General features: G+C 58.2%; 1 protein-coding gene across 1 annotated transcript in view; it reads right to left on the reverse strand.

Moving 5' to 3' along the window:
* EFNA2 (ephrin A2) overlaps positions 1–18,587 on the reverse strand; it is a 132,672-nt gene that overhangs the window by 18,308 nt on the left and 95,777 nt on the right. Inside the window, exon 2 of the mRNA XM_006124980.4 lies at positions 10,349–10,641. Coding sequence (XP_006125042.2) covers positions 10,349–10,641 — 293 coding nt within the window. The remainder of the gene's footprint in view (positions 1–10,348; positions 10,642–18,587) is intronic.

Below are 18,587 nucleotides of genomic sequence, written 5' to 3' on the forward strand. Positions count from 1 at the left end.
CTCCCCCTCTCTGCCCCCACTGTGAGGACTCCTTAGCTAGCCCGGTCCATATGGCAAGTGATATTACGCCATCCCTGCTGGGACCCTGGGACGGAGGCTGGGGCCTTTTTAGCAGGGGATTCCGTGATGCAGCTCAGCCCCAAGCGAAGGCCTTTTTGCCCTCTCTGTGCTGTGCCCACTGGCTCCCATGCCCGTGTGCTTCCTGTGCCCTTCGCTTCTGCTGCAGGAGGGGAGCTGGCATCGGGACAGGCAGGAAATGGCCCATTTTCCTGCTGTGCGTGGGCCTGCCAAAGCCAGGTCCTGCTCCTGCATGTTTCACCCTATCCGGAGCCAGCTGGCGCCCGGCTCTTTCGCTCTAGTGCAACAGCCCCGGGGGTGGGGACTTATTAACTCTAGGAGCCTTCGCATCACCCCCTCCCAGCCCGTCAGGCGCTGGTACCTGGGCGGGGCGTCCCTGGAGGGCGGGGATAGAACTCACCCACTCCACTGACTCGCGGTGTTGTCTGTTCGGAGTGGCCGGCTACACCCGGCTCCCCCTTCCCCGGGAAAACGGAGATAAAAGCTCGTAATAAAAATAATACTCATCGGAGAGATAAAAGAAGTAATTGCAATAATTATCTTAGCAAAACTCCCCTCTCCACATGGAAAATGGAATTTTTTTTATGTCCGTTTTAAAAGGAACTTATTTATTTTTTAATTAAAAAGGGACGGAGAAAATTATTCTCCATAAAGTTTCATTTAAAATGTAAAGCCGGGAGAGCGAGGAGGTGAGATTCACCCAAGCACGGACGTTAATGGGCCACATCCGGGCCACCCCTGCGGACACACAGCGAGCTCCTCGGCAAGGCGGGGGGGACATCCACACCCGTCTCCAGATGGGTCCCCCATGTGCTTCTAGGTGTGGGGACTCACAGCCCTCTCCGAGGGACGGGTGTGCATACAACCCCCCACCCCCAACTTCGTAGCTCCTCTCTGTCTGCAAAAGAGAACTCTCACAGGCTTGGCAGCTGCCCTGCAAGTGCCAGCTGGACCCAACAACGCTGGCTGAAGAGCCCAAGAGGCATGCTTTTCGGGATGCGCCACCCGCTGCCCCTCGCTCGGGAAGCTGCAGCCCGGCTCTGATGTGGCCAGCCGGGCCAGGGTTCTGCCGTCCCTCTTTGCTGGCTGCCTGCAAAGTGCTGAGTTGATTTTAATCCACCCCTCACCCACCCATGGCTCTGAAAGCTTTTTAACAGCACAAGCCCCTGGCTGTGTTCCAGATCCCCCCTCCTGCCAGCTGTGCTCCAGGTAAGCCGCATGCACACCCAGCCTGACCCCGCCTGCCAGGCCTTCTCACGGGGCTCGGCTGCGAAGGGCAGAGGTTCTGGATCAACCCTCCCCCCCCCCCCCCCCCCGTCTCCAGGCTTGGGGCCGAGCCCGCCCTCTCATTCGGAAGAGACGTGCCCGCCGGAGCTAAGCCCGCCACGCCGGTGAACTCAGAACCGGGCTCCCTGCCCACCTCCCCGGCTCTTGGGGAACTGCTGAAAACCAGCCCGGCCCCTTGGAGGCGTTGTGGGCACGGGAAGAAAGGGGGTCTCGGTGCTGGATCTGGCCTACAGGGAGCAGAAGGGGGGATCCAGGCATAAGAGCCTGCCTCCACAATACTCCGCAGAAACCCAGCTTGGAAGCAAGATGACCCTCAGCTGCATGGAAAGAGGGCAATACGAGGAATGCCTCAGGAGTAGAGGTTTCTTGCAAATTAAACCACCAAGTTCCCTAATTTGGGGCCTTACCATAAATTAGGCCCTCCAGTTACCCAAGCTGCTGCCAGTAAAATAAGGTTTCAAAATGCACCGTATAAGAAATCAATAGGTAGGGTCTGGGGAAAAGTAGCCTCTCCATATTAGGAAGCAAAGAGGTCGGGTCCGGGAAGGGGCAATCTTCACCTTATTAGGAAACAAAAGGATGATTTGGAAGAAGGGGAGAGGGCAGGTACCAAGGGAAGGGTGGGGATAAAAGATGCTGTAACCATAACTCAGGGCTCACTTCGTGGGGCGCGAGGCGAAGGGGAACGAGTGGTCTGGATATCGGAACCGAATAAATCGCCTCTTACCACTCCACCCGGCTTTGTCCATCATTCGGCCCGGCAACAGGTCCGCCCCAACATGCCAGCCCCTCTTCATCCCCTTCCCCCGGTATGTCTGAGCGCTCTTGGAAACGGGGCTCTTACTGCAGGCTTCACCTGGCCTCCCCCGGGCCCAGGGCTGGCTAGCCAGGGCGGTAACCCCGTGGCACAAAGACTGGCTTAAGAGGTGTCTCTGGTGTGCCCTGGGCAGGAGGTTGTGGGGGCCTCGGTAACTATTGTGCTATCTGGATCTTAGAGATTTGTGCGTCTGTCTGTCTGTGTGTCCCTCTGTGAGTCCGTTTGTCCAAGAACGCCTCCTAAGCGGGAAGAACAAGGGCCACTCAATTCGGGAGGCAGCTTCCTCTTATCATCAGAGCGAGGTCAGGCTGGGTTGTGCCAGGACAATGGGAGGTGCAGAGAATGGGACTGTTTTCCATAACATGGAAAGGGAGGGGCACAAAGAGGAGGGATGTAATTTGGAGAGTGGCCACTGGGGGGCAGCCGCACCACCGCTGAGGCGCCACCTTCTTGCCTGCCACCAGACTGGGTAAGTAGCCCCTCTGCCCCAAACCCTTCCCCCCAGTCGTTGGGCACATTGCTGTGGGGCCTACAGGGACACAGAAGGTCCCTCGAGGCGGGGGGAGCAGAGAAAGCCCTGCCAGTAGGGTTGCCAGATGTCCAGTTTTCGCCTGGACAGTTTGGTATTCAGATCCCCCGTCTGGTTAAAAAAAACCAGAAAATATGTCCTGCTTCTCTCGGACGGAAGCCCGGCAGGGACAGTTTCCCCTGCTGCTCTGGGGGGTGGGGGGGAGTAAGGAGCGTGGGGCACAGCGCTTTTTTTTTTTGCTCAACAACTTTGGTCTCCCGTTTTTGTTGCTCAAGCACGTTTGCCATGTTTGGGATTTTTGTTGAAAGCATCTGGCAAGGCTATCTGCCGGATGGTACCCCCCTCCCTGAGCCCCTCCTCACCCCCCAGTCGTCACTCTGGCACCTCCCCACGCTGCCAGCCCCCTGCTCTGAAGAACCCGGGCAACACAGGCTAAGTCTTCTAGTTAATTCATAAATAGCATGGTTATGAGTAAGCTGATGGGGCGAGGGACCGGTCACGTAAACGGGTCGCTGTTTATAAATGTTAATGGCTGTTCTAAGGTAACGTATCTCGTGGGACTGTCTTGAAGCCAGCTAAGCTGCGCCCCATTATGCAAGGTGCTGTAGGCACCGATACTCAACGGCCGTCCCGGGAGCGTTTCTTCAGCTGTTCAATAATCACAAGATCGCTCTCAAAATTGTAGCGTTTTTTCACGTTGGGTTCTTTTCTATTTGCCGTCCGAGTTTTATGTGGGACTTCAAGGCGTCATATTTTCAAGCCTTTGTCTGGACTCACGCCAGGGCCACGAGGGTAGGGCTACTGGGCTGGCAGAGGTGCGTCTGCTGCCCACGGAGGAATACCCACGCTGGCGTTGATCTAGCTAGCTGGCTAAAAACAGCCGTCAAGCCGCAACCAAGTGGGCCCGCCCCGAATGCTAGGTACGTACTGAGCCTGCGAGCAAGCTAGATCAAAGCTAACTCAGGTATGTCTGCACCTGCCACGCTCACACCTCCCAACTGCGGTACAGACATACCCCGACAGGCCTCTCCAGCCATCGTCTCTTCCCCCGGCTCGGTTCTTCCGTCCGGATCTCATGCGGGTCCAGGTTGTGCTGCTCTCTGTCTGAGTCTCATCACATCCTCTATTACGGGTGTATCTACAGGCCCCGGGGGAGACCAGGCCAGAAACGGAAATGAGAGGCGAAGTGATGTGCCCAAGGACATGCAGGAGGTCAGTGGCAGAGCTGGGAATTGCTCCAAGGAGTTCATTCTGCCACTGCAGCCCTCTACCCAGCTGCTGCCTGGGCGTGTCAGCACAGAAGCATCGCAAGAAGCTGCGAAGCCTCAAAAACAGCAGAGGGCTGGTTCAGGAGACCAGGCCAGGCTGGAGTAGGGTTGTAAAATCCTGTTTAATCAGCTAACCAGTGAAACACTAGGGTTAACCAGTTAACTGATCAAGTGGGATTCTGGGCAGGGGATCGTTACAGCCTGGCCGGAGCAGCTCCCGTCCCGTAGGGCTGCCAGCCCTGCAGGACTCCTAGCTCAGTGGGGGGCTGCTGGCTCCTGCCTCAGCCTGCGGCATGGTGGGCCCGATGGGGCGGGAGCAGCCGGTAAAGGTGATGCTGACCAGGTAACCGATTACCTGTTGACACCCCTCGCCTGGAGGGGGGTAGGTAAGGTGTCCAGAGCCCGCCCCCCGCTGCGCGGATCATCTCTGAGCGTAGGCACCCGAGGGTGAATTCTGGGACTTGTGAGCGTCCCTTCCAGGTGCAGCCAGGACGCCAGCCCTGCCTCCAATGTCAAGCTACAGAACGGGGCAAAGAGTGAGCGTCCCCCGATTTACCCTGGGAACAGGCCCTTCCTGCCACCCCGGGGGGCCAGCCCCGGCCTGCCAGGAGCAGCGCCAGGCCCCGCGGCCGAGCAGCACCGGGGCAAGCGGCGGCTGGTTGCAGCTTCGTCTAGTCACGCCGGGGACTGTGCGATGACGCCGAGAATCCCCCCCCCCCCCCATGGCTGAAATCCCCAGCGCAGACAAAGCCGCCGCACCACCGGCCCGTTCTTCACTGCACCGCCTAAGGGATGCAGCCGTGGCTAGGGAGAGACAATGCAGCATCCTGGCAAGTGTGTGTGTCTGTGTGTGTGTGTGCGTGTGTGTGTGTGCGTGTGTGTGTGTGCGTGTGTCTGTGTGTGTGTGTGTGTGTGTGCGTGTGTCTGTGTGTGTGTGTGCGTGTGTCTGTGTGTGTGTGTGTGTGTGTCTGTGTGCGCCTGTTCCCATCCACCCCCTGCTGGGCCTGTCTGCTCCAGAGGCTTGTTTGCAGGCGGGAGAGTGAAATGTTACCAAGCGCTCCAGGTTTAGCGCTCATCTGGTTTGTACCTGCCAGCTCCCCCGCCACCCCCGGCTCGGAATGTACCTGCCGCTTCCCCCCCCCTTTGTAATGTATCTGCCAGCCCCCCCCCACTTGGAATGTACCTGCCGCCTCCCTCCTTTGGAATGTACCTGCCACTTCCCCCCCCTTTGTAATGTACCTGCCGCTTCCCCCCCCCTTTGTAATGTATCTGCCGCTTCCCCCCCCCTTTGTAATGTACCTGCCAGCTCCCCCTCCCCGCTCGGAATGTACCTGCCACTTCCCCCCCCCTTTGTAATGTACCTGCTGCCCCCCCCACTTGGAATGCACCTGCCAGCCCCCCCTTTGTAATGTACCTGTCAGCCTCACCCCTCTCTCACTCCCCCCCCTGCCCTTTCTTGTTCCAGGTTCCAGTATGATTCATGTTGTTTTTAGAACGTCCATTGTCTGCCGCTTCCAGGGGATTTGATCTGCAGGTTGACGCTCCCTGGTCCGATGTGACTGTGGTTTGCCGGACGGCCACTTACCATGGGGGTGGCCAAGTTCCCCGCGGTCCCACAAAGTTTGTCTACGGCCCCAGGCCTGGCTCTCAGGAGTCTGGATTGTTTTTTAGCTCGAATTTACCCCTCCATGTCTCAGAGCCTAGGAAGCAGGGGCCGTGCTGGTCATGCTGCTAGCCAATATCAACCTCCCATGGTTTGGCAAATTCTCTGGTTCGGCGCCGGTCAGATCCCTAGGGTGCTGGACTAGAGAGGTCCACCCTGTAGTGGCCAAGGGCGTGGACTAGGATACCTGGGTTCACATCCCAGCTCTGCTTCTGACCCACTGCATGACCTTGGGTGAGTGCTGGCCCCTCTCCATGCCTCAGTTTCCCTTCTCCACCCATGGTCTATTCAGATTGCTCTGTGGCAGGGACCCTGTGTCTATGAAGCCTCCAGCACAAAGGGGTTCTGGCGCCGGCTGGGATCTCGGTGCTATTCGAACACAAATCATTAACCAGCATGTTTAATTGAGCTTTTCTACGTCAGCCCACGGATCACTGTATCATTGTCTCTCCCCCCGGGGCGCCCACATCCTCTTCCTTTGGCTTCACAACCTATAACTTCCTCCATGCGACTTTCTCCCGCTAGGAAAGACGTCAGTCTCTCCCGGATAGTTTGGCTCCTCTCTGCTGTCTCGCCGCTCTTTGTTTTAAATGGAATATTGGGATCCAAAACTGAAACAAAAGCGCGGTCGAAAGAGCAAAGCAGCCGCTCTCTGCTTCAGATTCTGCGCAGAATGATTTTTTTCGCTGAGGAGTAAATACATCATGCAGCTCCCCAAACATGAACTCACCTCCTCAGCCGGGCAGAGGCCAGAGAACCCTGTTCCCAAACCCGGCTGTAAATTCTGATCCAATCCAGATCAGCCGCCGGGCCCTGCCATGCGCTTGTGTCCCCAACGCTGGCACTTAACCTTGACCCAGAACTGGGGAACACAACGCTGCATCTCGTTGCCTGGGAGGTTAATGGAATTCCAATTTGTGAGCTCTAGAAGGAGGTAATTTCTTTTCTTTCATGTCTGCTAAATACGGTTCCTCAAAGAGGCATAATTTCTAATGTTCCGCATGACATGAATTCTAACTGGTTTAGCAATGATCAGTTTCACCATTTACTCCTGTGTAATCTCTCCCTAACGACATTAAAAAAAAATAAAATAATAATAAAAAAAACAGAATAAGAAAAGAGAGAGTTGTAGATGCAGTTATTTCACGAGTGACATTTTCTAGGGGGGGGGACGAATGGTAATTTAATATAGATAAAAGGAACAAATTAAGTGCCTTCCAAACAGATGCTTTAGAAAAAAGGGGAAAAATAATAGGAAAGATAACGGCGCCGGTTCGCTCCTGCACAGAAGGAGAAGGGTTTCTGGCTTCAAATGACACGCTCGAGTGCTTTGGGGTCAGGATTTTTAATTTTTTTTTTAATTTTAACCTTTAATTGCAAAACTCCTGGGGTCGGAGTCAAAGGCTGGTGGGACTTTTTTCCACTGGCCCCCGTCCGCTTTGGCTTAGCCCCGTTGGATTACTGCCCTGTGTCCGTTGACAGTTAGCGATGGGCCGGGTCTGCCTCTCGCGAAGGGCCCGATCCGGCATGCGTGTGCTCGGCTGTAAGTCAGGGACTAGCCCTGTGCATGTCAATGTACTAGTGGGAGTAAAAAGCCGGCTTGGGGTTAAATATTTGCAGGATCGAGGCCTGGGAGTAGGGCAAACCAGGGAAGCTGGCCGGCCCCTACAGTGGGTGTGGGGGGGTGTTTGGCTCCTATGGGGCCCTGAGTGGCAGGGGCGGGGCCTCAGGAAGAAGGGGCGGGGCCCAGGGATTTGCCTCCCCCAGCCCTAGCACCCGGGCGTGGGTGGCTTCAGAGGAGGCAGAGTTTGAATGGCGCGCTGGTCCTTCTCTTACGACAGGGCTGAGACCGGCCATCTGCCGCACCCTCTCCACCCTCCATGGCCACAGGCTTTGGGGAGCCGCACACCCTCCCCCCCACTTCCTGCCCCCTCTCGGCCTTTCGGTAGCAGCTGAAACGGTGCAGCCGTGGCCAAAGGGAGCTGGCCTCCCCGCCTTTGCTGAGCTCCCGCTAGCCATTACGCCGCGGGCAGAGAAGGGAGGGAGGGGCTGCTTTGGAGCCGGGCTCTCCCCAGTTTTTCCCCCTTCCCTCCCGGGTCCAGACGGCATTTCCCAGGGTGTAATCCACGGGGTTCCCCCAGGATCCATTCTGCCAGCTAAACCCGGGACGTTCGGCCGACTCGGCAGCGCCACGCCCAGGCCCTGCACCCGCCCCTCCGAACGAGGAGCCCCCTTCTCCCTCGTCCCTGCCGCCCTGCAGCCCCACTTCGCCCCAAGGAAGGCTCAAAGCCCCGCTTCTGACCCCGCTAAAAGCCATGAGGCCAACCAGCCTCCCCAGCGGGTGCCCAGGCAGGTCACTCCAGCCCCTGAGTGATTTTGGCTTCATGGAGACCCCCTGGGCGGCGGCAACTGGCCCCCGGGGCGGAAGCAGGCGGTTCCCAGCCTGGGCTTCTCTGAGCACTCAGCGGTTCTGGCTCTCAAACGCCAGCCCTTAGGGTCTCAGCTTCCGGCAGGCTCAAGGGAGTCCAGGGAGTCGCTGCTTTGAGGCGTAACAAACTCGCTGTCCCCTCCCCACGGAAAGGTGGGTTTAGTTCTGAGCAGCACCAAGCAGGCAGCGGTTACCCTCCGGCCACGTTTTCAAGCTTTTCTTTGCTCCCCGGAGGACTAGAGACGTGGGGCTTAGGGTAGGGATGGGAATGGTTAACCGGTGGGCGTCACCCTGATGGTTACTGGTTACGGTTCACTGGACGGGGATGGAGCAGCCGCCGTCCGTGGCTGGGGGGGGCGGGGAAGGGCTGCTCCCGCCCGCCCCGGCTAACCGGTTAATTAAACGGGATTTGACATCCCTCGTTTGGGGGGGCCTTTTAAAGGAGAGCTGAGCTCCCGGCGTTCCAGGCCTCTAGTGCCGAAGCTTGAATCCAGCCCAGGACCCGGGGTTGAGTTTAACACAGCGACCCAGTAGAGCACGTGGAGCTAAGAGAGCCCCCCTGTGACGCAGCGGGGGGCTGGCTGCTCTGTGACCCGGGGCTCCCCTGCGCTGGGCTGTGCGATTCCCACCGACTCCCCCACATGTGCATTGGCCCAGACACCCAGGCCCAGCCTGGGCAGAGAACAAGGCTCTTCCCAGGGGGAGAGACAAAGGGAGGGAGGCGGAGACGGACACCAGGTTTCAGGGGAAGGGGCAGTCGCTGGCTGGAAAACATGAAGGGAACAATCTAAGCTGAGGACTGAGGGTTGGGGGGGGCGATGGAGGCATCCGGGCCCTGACTCCTGTAGCCACATCACGTCCGTGCTGGGCTGTATCCCGGAGGAGCAGTAACCCCCCGGTTCTACTGGCTGCGGGGTCTGTCCTGGCTGCTCCGGGGCTACAGGACCAGGGGAACCCCGACTCGCCGTCACCCCCCCCCAGGAAGGAAGAGCCCCAGCAAGGTGGCAGGGCTGGGGTTCCCAGAAATCCAGCAGGCCGGGGAATCCTTCAGCATCCTCCTACCCCCCTGGAACACTACGGGCGGGCCCGTTCGGAGCTGACCCCGGGGCCCTTCCCCTGGGCCCAGCGCACTGGAGGGCTCCCATGGCTTTGAACCTGACCCAGATTTCGAGTCCGGTGGGGGTACGCACGCTGGACCGGGCAGCCCACGACCCTGGGTGGCGCTGCCAGCCTCCCCATTCCCCGGCCAGCAGCAAGGGGCTGCCCGGCTGCGTGCAGGCCACGTGCTCTGACACGGAAAAGCACGAGGAGTTCTTCCCCGTTTCACCAGGGCCACGGGGGGCCCAGCACACTCCGGCTCCCACGTGCCCCTCTGGCAGCCAGAAAGCAGGGCGGGGGGAGGCTGCGGCAGGTGGCTTTGCCGCTGCTTGGCATCAGTGGAGCGGCACGGAGCGGCCAGAGCCTGGCTCCCGCCTACTCCGCAGGCTGTGAGCGTCCCGATGTTTTTTCTTCTCCTCAAGGGAGCTCTGCACCTTGCAGGAGGGAAGAGGCCCCAATAACAGGCCGGGGGGTGAACGGATTCCCCAGCACACGACACCCCAGCCTCGTGCTCTGCCCTTCCAGCTATGGAAAATGCCTCATCCCCCACAGGCCTGCTGGCGCGGGAATGGGGGACGGGTCCAGCCACCCCAGGACCCACAGTGCTCCTGGTGGCCACCGTGCGCTCCATGCAGTATCAAGGGCTGGGGGATGCCCCGCCCCCTCTGTCTGATGCCCCGCCCCTTCTGTCTGATGCCCCACCCCCTCTGTCTGATGCCCCGCCCCCTTCTGCCTAATGCCCCACCCCTTCTGAAACATCACATGGGCAGCCGCGAGAAAGCCTGAATTGTCCTCTTCCAAAATGGCTGGGAATGGGTGACGGGAGATATCCCAGGATGAATCCCTGTTCCGTTTGCTCCCTCTGGGGCCGCTGGTGTTGGCCGCTGTGGGCAGACAGGAGGGCAGGCGAGTTAGACCTTTGGTCTGACCCAGGCTGGCCGTTCTGATCACAGCCCCCGGCCATTAGCGCTTCTATCAGTATGAGGGATATGACACACAGCCGAACGGTTCTGATTCTATCCAGCAGGGGGCAGTGTTGCACAGCCCCACCCACCGGCTCATCACCACATGCTTGCACCACGCCAGTGCACTCGCTCTCCATGAGAACTACCCTCCCAACCCCCCACGGTCACAGATCCAGGACCCTGGGGGCCGCCAGCCTGCGGCGCGCGCTACTCACAGATGTAGTAATACTCGTGGCCCGGCCGGAACTCGAACCCGAGGGAGAAGGGCGTGAAGAGCTGGAACTTCTCCGAGAACTTCAGGGGCCCGTTGGGAGAGTCGGGCCTGTTGCACTCCCACCGCTTGAAGCCTTTCTGCCGGTGGTCGCAGGAGGCGTGGCCCTCGCCGTTCACCATGTACAGGATGTAGCGCTCCATGCGGTCCGCCGGGAGGGGCTCCTCATAGTGCGGGCAGTAGATGTCCAGGTAGTCGTTGATGCTGACTTCCACCGTGTAGTCCCCCTGATGGAACCTGCGGGGAGCGGAAGGAGAGAGCCGGGGTGAGAGGCGGGCGATCCAGGGAAGGGCAGCGGCCAGCCCGGGCAGGACAGCTCTGCAAGGTGCCCACAGCAACACGGCTCCGGATGGACCCGCTTGGCCTTGTGAGCCGCCAGCACCCAGCCCTGGCAGGTTTCTAGGGTAAGTCACACGGCCAATGCTGCAGAGCCAGGAAGAAGACTCGGGTGTCATAGACTCATAGAGTCCCAGGAGGCATCGAGTCCAGCCCCCTGCCCAAAGCAGGACCAACCCAACTCAATCAGCCCAACCTGGGCTTGGTCAAATCGGAAATTAAAATCCTCCAGGGATGGAGACTCCACCCCCTCCCCGGGGAACCCAACCCAGCGCTTCCCCACCCGCCCAGGGAAATTGTTTTTCCTGCTCTCCCACCTAGATCTCCCCCACTGCAACTTGAAACCATCGCTCCTGGTTCTGCCATCTGCCCCCACTGAGAGCAGCCTCTCGCCAGCCCAGCTTTGAGTCTGAGCCTTTGTATTTCCTCTGCCCTCCAGTCACTGCAGGATTTCTGAGTCTCTCTCCTCGCTTCCTTTAACCACTAGACCGCTCTCCCCTTCCAAAACCAGGGGCAGAGTCCGGGAATCCTGATGCACAGGTCCTCCGCGCGGCGCACCCGTCAAACATTCCCACGCCACCTTCACCGTGCAAGATTACAGTCGGCGCCGCATTGTTTTAAGATAAACAAACCGGCAACACTTGGTAATAAGCAGCAAAAGAAAAAAGAAGAGGAGACGCGTGTGATACCATCAAACCCTTTTGGTATTCCTGCAGATGTGTGCTGCAATCCTATTGTAATTTAGGGGTTTGGGCGCTGATTATCTGAGAGATTAAGGGATTAGCGGAGCTGGGAAGCGACTCCACAGTACACTGGCAATTCCCAATTTAGCCCATGATGCTCCACCGTCCCCTATGAGCAGCCGGCTCCGTTTGCCACCTTCCAAACCCACGCTCGTCTTCTGGGGACATTTAAAATAACTCGTGGCGGCAATTTCATTGGCCCGCTCGCTTGACGAAGACTCCTGGGTACAATGCGCGGACGCGCTGGGAACGATCCTGACCTCTCCCCACACTGAACGGGTTTTCTCTGCTAATTAATTTGAAGGCCCTACAGAGGAACCTTACCGCAAATAGATATTCTCTTGCCAGCATCAGCAAGGCGAAGGCAGGTGGGCGGGGGGGGGACGGGGACCTGATTCGACTTCCAAGCTGCAGAGCCAGTACGGATCACCTGGAGTAACAACCGGGGTGTGTGTGTGTGTGTGTGTGTGTGTGTTTACACGTAGGCTCACACACTCACGAGGTGCCAGGAGACACTTAACATAAAACCGTTCCTCCTCCTGCTTGTATTTTGGCTACGTGACGAGATTTCCAGACACGGCAGAGCTCGGTGCCTTTCCGGCCATGGAAAACACCAGCGTAGAGGCCGGGTCTGAAGTAGGGATGTCACTGGTTAACTGGTTAACCTTAACTAGTTGGGGCCACTCCAGCCCATTAACCAGTTAACCAATTAAATGGGATTTTACATCCCTGGGCCAAAGCCCACAGAAGTCAACACTATGGACCCTACTGCAGAAAGGCAGTTGTGTCTCAGGCCCAGAGCACGGGGCTGGGGCAGGGTCAGCATGCTTGCTGTCTTCTGTCCGCGGTGCTGCAATTCTGTGACTCAGTTTCCCCACCGGGGCCAACACTGCTCCGGGAGCTTCAAGAGCCACCAATGGTCAGAGAGCAGACCCTCGGCCCTGCGCCTGCAGCTGTCAGTGGAAACAGGACAGAAATCAGCACCCAATACGACCCCCCTCGGCTCCTGGCAGCGCTGTAACTGACTGCTTGCTGACAACAGCTGTGTGACCTCGGGCGAGTCACTTCTCGTGTGTGTGTGTGTTCATACACAAGTGTGTGTATTCATACATGTGACTGTTCGTTCATACATGTGAGCGTGTGTGGTCATACATGCGTGTGTGAGTGAGTGTATGCTCATACATGTATGTATGCGTTCATGAATGTGAGTGTATGTGTGAGTCCATGCATGTGAAGGTGTGTGAGCGTGACCATACACGTGAGGGTGTGTGTTCAGGCATGTGACTGTGTGTTCATGCATGGGAGTGCGTGTGTGTGTTCATTGCATGTGAGCGCATGCGTGATGCTGGCTTTGCACCCGTCACACAGAACCCCCAGGGCCCCAGGATGGGACGAGCCGGTCGAGAACGGTTCCCACTGCAGCGCCTCTGGCTTGCTGGCCTCCACCCCCGGCCTGCCCAACAGGCGAGATTGACAGCAGTACACGGGCCCCCTGATGTGGGAGGGACGGGGCGGGGGGGCCGGGCGCCACGGGGAGCCGTGTCAGCTGCCAGTCTCTCTTTAAAGCACTCCAGACAAAACCGCGGGCCGACGCCCCCCCCTGCAAGGGAAGCAGGCAGGTCCCTGACACTGAGGAATTATTCATCAACGGCGGGATGGGGGGGCGGGGGGCTTCAGAGACAAACAACGGAAGTTTGGGGGGCCTGCGGGGGAGGGGCGTGAGTGGCAGGGAGTGCGCAGGCCAGAGTCCAGCCTGCGCCCCGCTGCAACGCAAGCCGAACTGGGGCAGTCCCACGGGTGGGGGGGGAAGGGCAGCTGGGACTGGAGGAACACGGCCAACAGCTGGGCCAGCGGCCACCCGGGAGCCGTGTCCCCCAGCGTGACTGCGCCAAAGCGCTTGGCCACCACGGGGGACCAGATCAGTGAGAAACCAGCCCAGCGTACAACACCCGTACCCCCAGCCCGTGTCAGGCAGCCCCACACCTGCCCACCTGGAGATCTGGCCCATCGCTCTAACAAGCTGGCAAGCTCCGTAGGGCCTGGGGCAGCTAGCCTTGTCCAGACTGCGTTCCTGTGGAACAACAGAAAACTTTGGGGGGTTCCCCTACCTGTGAACTTTTGGGGACCCTCCCGTCAGTTCCGGAATCCCCCTGAGTTTCGGGGATCATGGGATTCTGGCTTGGTTGCAGATGCTGTCAATTAAAATGATTCGCAGAGAGCCCATCATGTCCACATCTGGCAAAATGGGTTTCTATTGGTGGTGCACATCTGCACATGTTTTGTGCACACAACAACATTTATTCCACACATGGGTGGCAAAAATTAGAGGTTACACTGCTGGAGGCCCATCGGGGATTGACGCCTGCCCCTTCCCACTGCAGCTCTCTCAGGTGAGCACCACGTAGGGCGGGCTCACTCGGGTTCTGCCCAGTAGCTCCGGGCGTGAGGGCTGCCTTGTGGCGGGGCATGGACCGAGGTGTAGGAGAGTGCGAATGCAGAAGGGGTGAAAGGCAGAAGCCCTGTTGGAACCCGCGTGGCGTCCGCAGTGGAGAGGGGGCCAGAGCCGGGTCTACACTTAAACTTTGTATCAACCTAGCTACGTCGCTGAGCGGGGTGGAAAATTCACACCCCTACATGCTGGAGATCCACTGCCGCTCGGAGAGGTGTGAACTACCAACCTACATTGAAAGACCCCGCGCATGATTGTGCGTCTCTAGCCCCCACGGTGTGGACACGCCCTGGGGTCAATGACACCAAGAGGCTGAGCTATCTACCCTGCCCTCCGTCACTAGGCCCGGACTGGCCTGACGGAGCGCGGGACGGTTCCCCCTCTCCGTGGCCCATTCACGCACTCCGTGGTCTCTCTGCCACGGCTGCCCAGGAGAGCGGATGCTGTGACCCGGCCCCTGTGCCACAGGGAGCCAGGCTGAGACCCCACAAACTCATCCCAACCAGACAGGCTGTTACTAACTGAAGGGGGGTGGAACTGTGAGGGAACTGGAGGGCAGTGTCTGCACGTAGGACTGGCCCCCAGAGCTGTTTACACACAGGCCTGAAGCTCCCCCCTCCCCCCCCCCAGATCCAGGCCCTCCCAAGTCCTTAAGACCCACGGCTCATGTTCTCCCAGTGGGAAGGAGCCCTCTCCACGGTGGGGGGCGCCCCTGTGTCTAACAGAGATGCTGATTCATGGGCTGCCTCTAACAGCAACGGCTCCTGGGTTTTGCAGTGTAAGAAAGGCTCCAGCGGAGCAGAGAAGGGTCCAGCAGGGTCCTTCAGTGGCCAAGGGATGCTCAGGAGGAAACCACAATCTCTTGCTGTCACTGCTCTCCCCCTCTCCCAGCCCTCCGCACACCTACCTCCCTGACCTCAGCCTGTCCACTCATCTCCCTGCGCACACCAGACGGGGCTGCCTGCCCGTGCCATCCGTCCCTGGCCTCTCCCAGAAGGAGAGGGTGCAGCTCCGGGCCTCAGTTTTCCCATCTGTAGAATGGGGGCATGCACCTGACACTCTCGTCTTTGAGAGCTAGGGATGCCGACGGCGCTTCAGTACTGACCGAGGGACCAGTCCCTGGCCTCCTGGCCCACGCCAGACTGTGCTTGGTGAGACTGAGCCACCGTTCCGAGGGCTGAGCACCCATTTCCCCAGGAGCTCAGCGCCCAAGCGGGTGCATGCTTGGAAAACCCAGCCCGGTATTCTAAATCATGCGCCAGCCCCACCCCCAACACACGAGATTTTTTGGCACTAGATTAAACACGGGGCTTAGATCGTTGCAGCCCCGGCTATGCTAGGGGCTGGACCCAACCAGAGCATGTTATTTCTGTTCCGGGTGTGGATCCAAACGGGCGTTTCCGAGCCCCGCCATGCAGGCCAGGAGGAAATGGCCGCGAAAGCGGAGCACGGAGTGAAAACTCCCAGGACTCCCGGAGGTGGGGCGGTCAGAGAAGCACAGCGCAGCTCCGGACAACCCACCAGGAGCGTTGGTTTAGGCGAGGAAAAATCGACACAGACAGACAATGCCAGTGAGGGCAGAACAAGAAAGAAAACCACTGGCGCCGCCCACAGAACCACCGGGCAACGCGGCAGGGGAGTCGAGAGGGTGACACAAAAGCCATGCAGGCAGCACAAAGGGAGAAGGGGATGGGGAAAAAAAGGAGGAAGGAGAAGAAATGAAAAGCAGGAAAGGGGTAGGCTGGTCTCTGGATATAACAGGAGCAGCTCTCTTGCAGTCTTTAAGCGACTCTACACCTCATTACTCGCTTCATAAGCACTCTGATCACACAGTGAAATACGCTAATTAAGGAGAAGGGCTTTTGCTCTCTCCCTCCCGCTCTCCTTTTCCGATTCAGTCGTGCCAGTCCTGCCCCTGGCAAGGTAACATTTGAAAATGTAAAATTAATACCGAGGGCCGTGAGTCACTGGGCAACAATTTTCAAATGCGCACACACGGTAAAGGAAGGGGGGCGAAAAAACCCTCCGCCTCTCCTCTCGCCTTTTGTTTTTCTTTTCTTTTCTTTAAGGTATTCATTTATTTAGTGACATGATTGGAAAGAAAGAAAGAAAGAAAGAAAGAAAGAAAGAAAGAAAGAAAGAAAGAAAGAAAGAAAGAAAGAAAGAAAGAAAGAAAGAAAGAAAGAAAGAAAGAAAGAAAGAAAGAAAGAAAGGGATTGTCAGGGGAATAATTATTATTATAGGGTGTTTTGGGGGAAAAAAAACCTTAGAGGACTCAGAGAGTGTTTACTGGGTGACAAGCTGGTGAATTAGAACCGATCAGCTGTGATAAATGGGGGGGGGGAGTGGATGGCGGGGGGGGGAAGCGAAAGGTTTAGCCTTCAGCACTGAGGTGGAGAAGATGAAATCGCCGAGTGATAACAATAATCCCTAGCTCTTATCTGGCACTTTTCATCTCTAAGCGCGTCACAAAGTAGTTCAGTATCCCGGCCCTCCCTTTCACAGATGGGGAAACTGAGGCACGGGCTGGGGGCGAGGGTGAGGCAGGCCATGCTGTGGCTGGCTCTGAGGAGTGGGCCTGCGTGATTTCAATGAGAGTGGAGCTGGCAGCCGGAGAGGGCCCTCCAGTAATCTGATCTGCTTGGCCAGACTTCTGTGTTGACTTCAGGAGGGTTCAAAAGGGTAGGGAGGGCTGCAGAGGGCAAAGCGGTGACATAGATCAGGGACGGGACTGGCCCAAATGTCACCAAACAGAATTGGGAAGTCAGCCCAAGCCCTGACTCCCAGGGCCCTACCCACTGGACCACACAGCCTTCCTTTTGCCCACTTTATAAGATTATGCAAAGGAGGATTTCTTTGATACATTACGGTAGGGCCTACACACCCCAATCCAGGACCCTAGATGCAAAGCTGGTCCCAGCCCCTAAGAGCTGCAAGGAAGGATCGTTATCCCATTCTACAGATGGAGTAACTGAGGCCCGAAGGGGCAGAATGACTCACATTCCCTAAATCTCATGCCAAGGCCCCCGTTCCTCTCCAGGATTAGAACGGGATACTACCTTGGCACTGGAAAAAGTTCAGAAAAGAGCAACAGAAATGAGGAGGGGTCTGGAACGGCCGCCCGTGTGGGGAGAGATGAATAAGACGGGGACTGGAAAAGAGACGACTAAGGGTGGATATTGCCAGGGGTCTAGAAAATCATGACAGGTATGGAGAAAGTGAATACATAAGTTATTTACTCCTTCCCATCACACAAGAACTAGGGGTCGCCCAATGAAATGAATAGGCAGCAGGTTTAAAACAAACCAAAGGAAGTGTTTCTTCATGCAGCGCGCAGGCAACCTGTGGAACTCCTCGCCAGAGGATGTTGTGGAGACGAGAACATTAACAGGGTTCAAAAAAGAGCTAGGCAAGGTCATGGAGGTCAGGTCCATCGATCGTTATTAGCCAGGACGGGCAAGGAGCGTGTCCCTAGCCTCTGTCAGAGGCTGGGAATGGGCGACAGGGGAGGGATCACTGGATGTTCCCTCCCTCGGGGGGAGCTGGCATGGGCCGCTGTTGGCAGGACACTGGGCGAGATGGGCCTTTGCTCTGATCCCGTCTGACATACATTAAGCTCATTACTTCCGGCCTTACACACCGTGAACTCGGTGGACGTTGATTCGATTTGTGAGCCTCTCAAACGCCCTTTCCGCAGGCCCCCCACCTGGCCGGTTCGTCCCCAGTTTCCAGCTGATCCTTCCTCCGTGCAGCATTTATTACCCTCTCCCCGTCGGGTCGGCCGCGGGCACCTCCTGGGGGCTGCTCCCCCGCCGGGCTGTGTGAGAGAGAGACGGGGAAGCGCCGCGATTGCCGCTCGCTCGGGAAGCTCCGTCCGGCCCCCTCGCTCGGGCGCTATTCATGGCTCTTGCAACAGCCCCGCCGGGGATTACATTTCCGTGTAGCCAGCAGATAGTCGCCCGATAACATTCTTCCCCGCCTTGTAGAGCCTGTACCTTGCAGCTGCGAGCTCGCTGACAACAGACGGCCCATTGTGCGGCTCCCCACACACCGGGGCAGTGGCACAGAGTGGCTGGGGTTTTTCTCTTTTGCACATTCAAATGCCAGGGTGCAGGCCCCCTGCCTAGGAAAAGGGAGCTGGAGAAAGCCGGGGGCACCCAGGGCCTGTGTCTCGCCCGAGGGGCCGAGGGGAAGGGGATCACCACGCAGGGAACCGCGCGTCCCCCCGAGGCTGCAAGCGTGCTGGCGCGCTCCCCCTCCCTCCCAGCAGCGCTGTCGCCAGCCCAGTCGAGCTGGAAGGATCCCGCCACACGGAACCGCTTCAGGAGCTGTCGCGTTCCCGTCTGCCGAGGCACGTGGGGCGGGACGGGGCGGGGAAGCGCCCGCCCTGGCCTGATCGCAGCAGCCTCTTTCCACTGACCCCCGGCCGGCCTCAGGGACGGACGCCCACGCCCCGCAGAAGGGATCTGCTGTCTGTAGCAAGCTCTTTTTAACTCCCCAAAGGCACAAGAACCCAGGACGCTGGGCGTTTCTAGTCCTGCTTCTGTCAGTGCCTTGGGCCCGCTCCGTACCTCAGTTTCCCCAAACAGGCCTGTCTACCCTGCTTCCTCAGGGTATACACCCTGCCCGCGTGCTGATACACCTGGGCCGAAGAA

The sequence above is a fragment of the Pelodiscus sinensis genome, chromosome 32 (assembly GCF_052426305.1).
Source record: "Pelodiscus sinensis isolate ZL-2025 chromosome 32, ASM5242630v1, whole genome shotgun sequence".
In the NCBI taxonomy this organism is placed as follows: Eukaryota; Metazoa; Chordata; order Testudines; family Trionychidae; genus Pelodiscus; species Pelodiscus sinensis.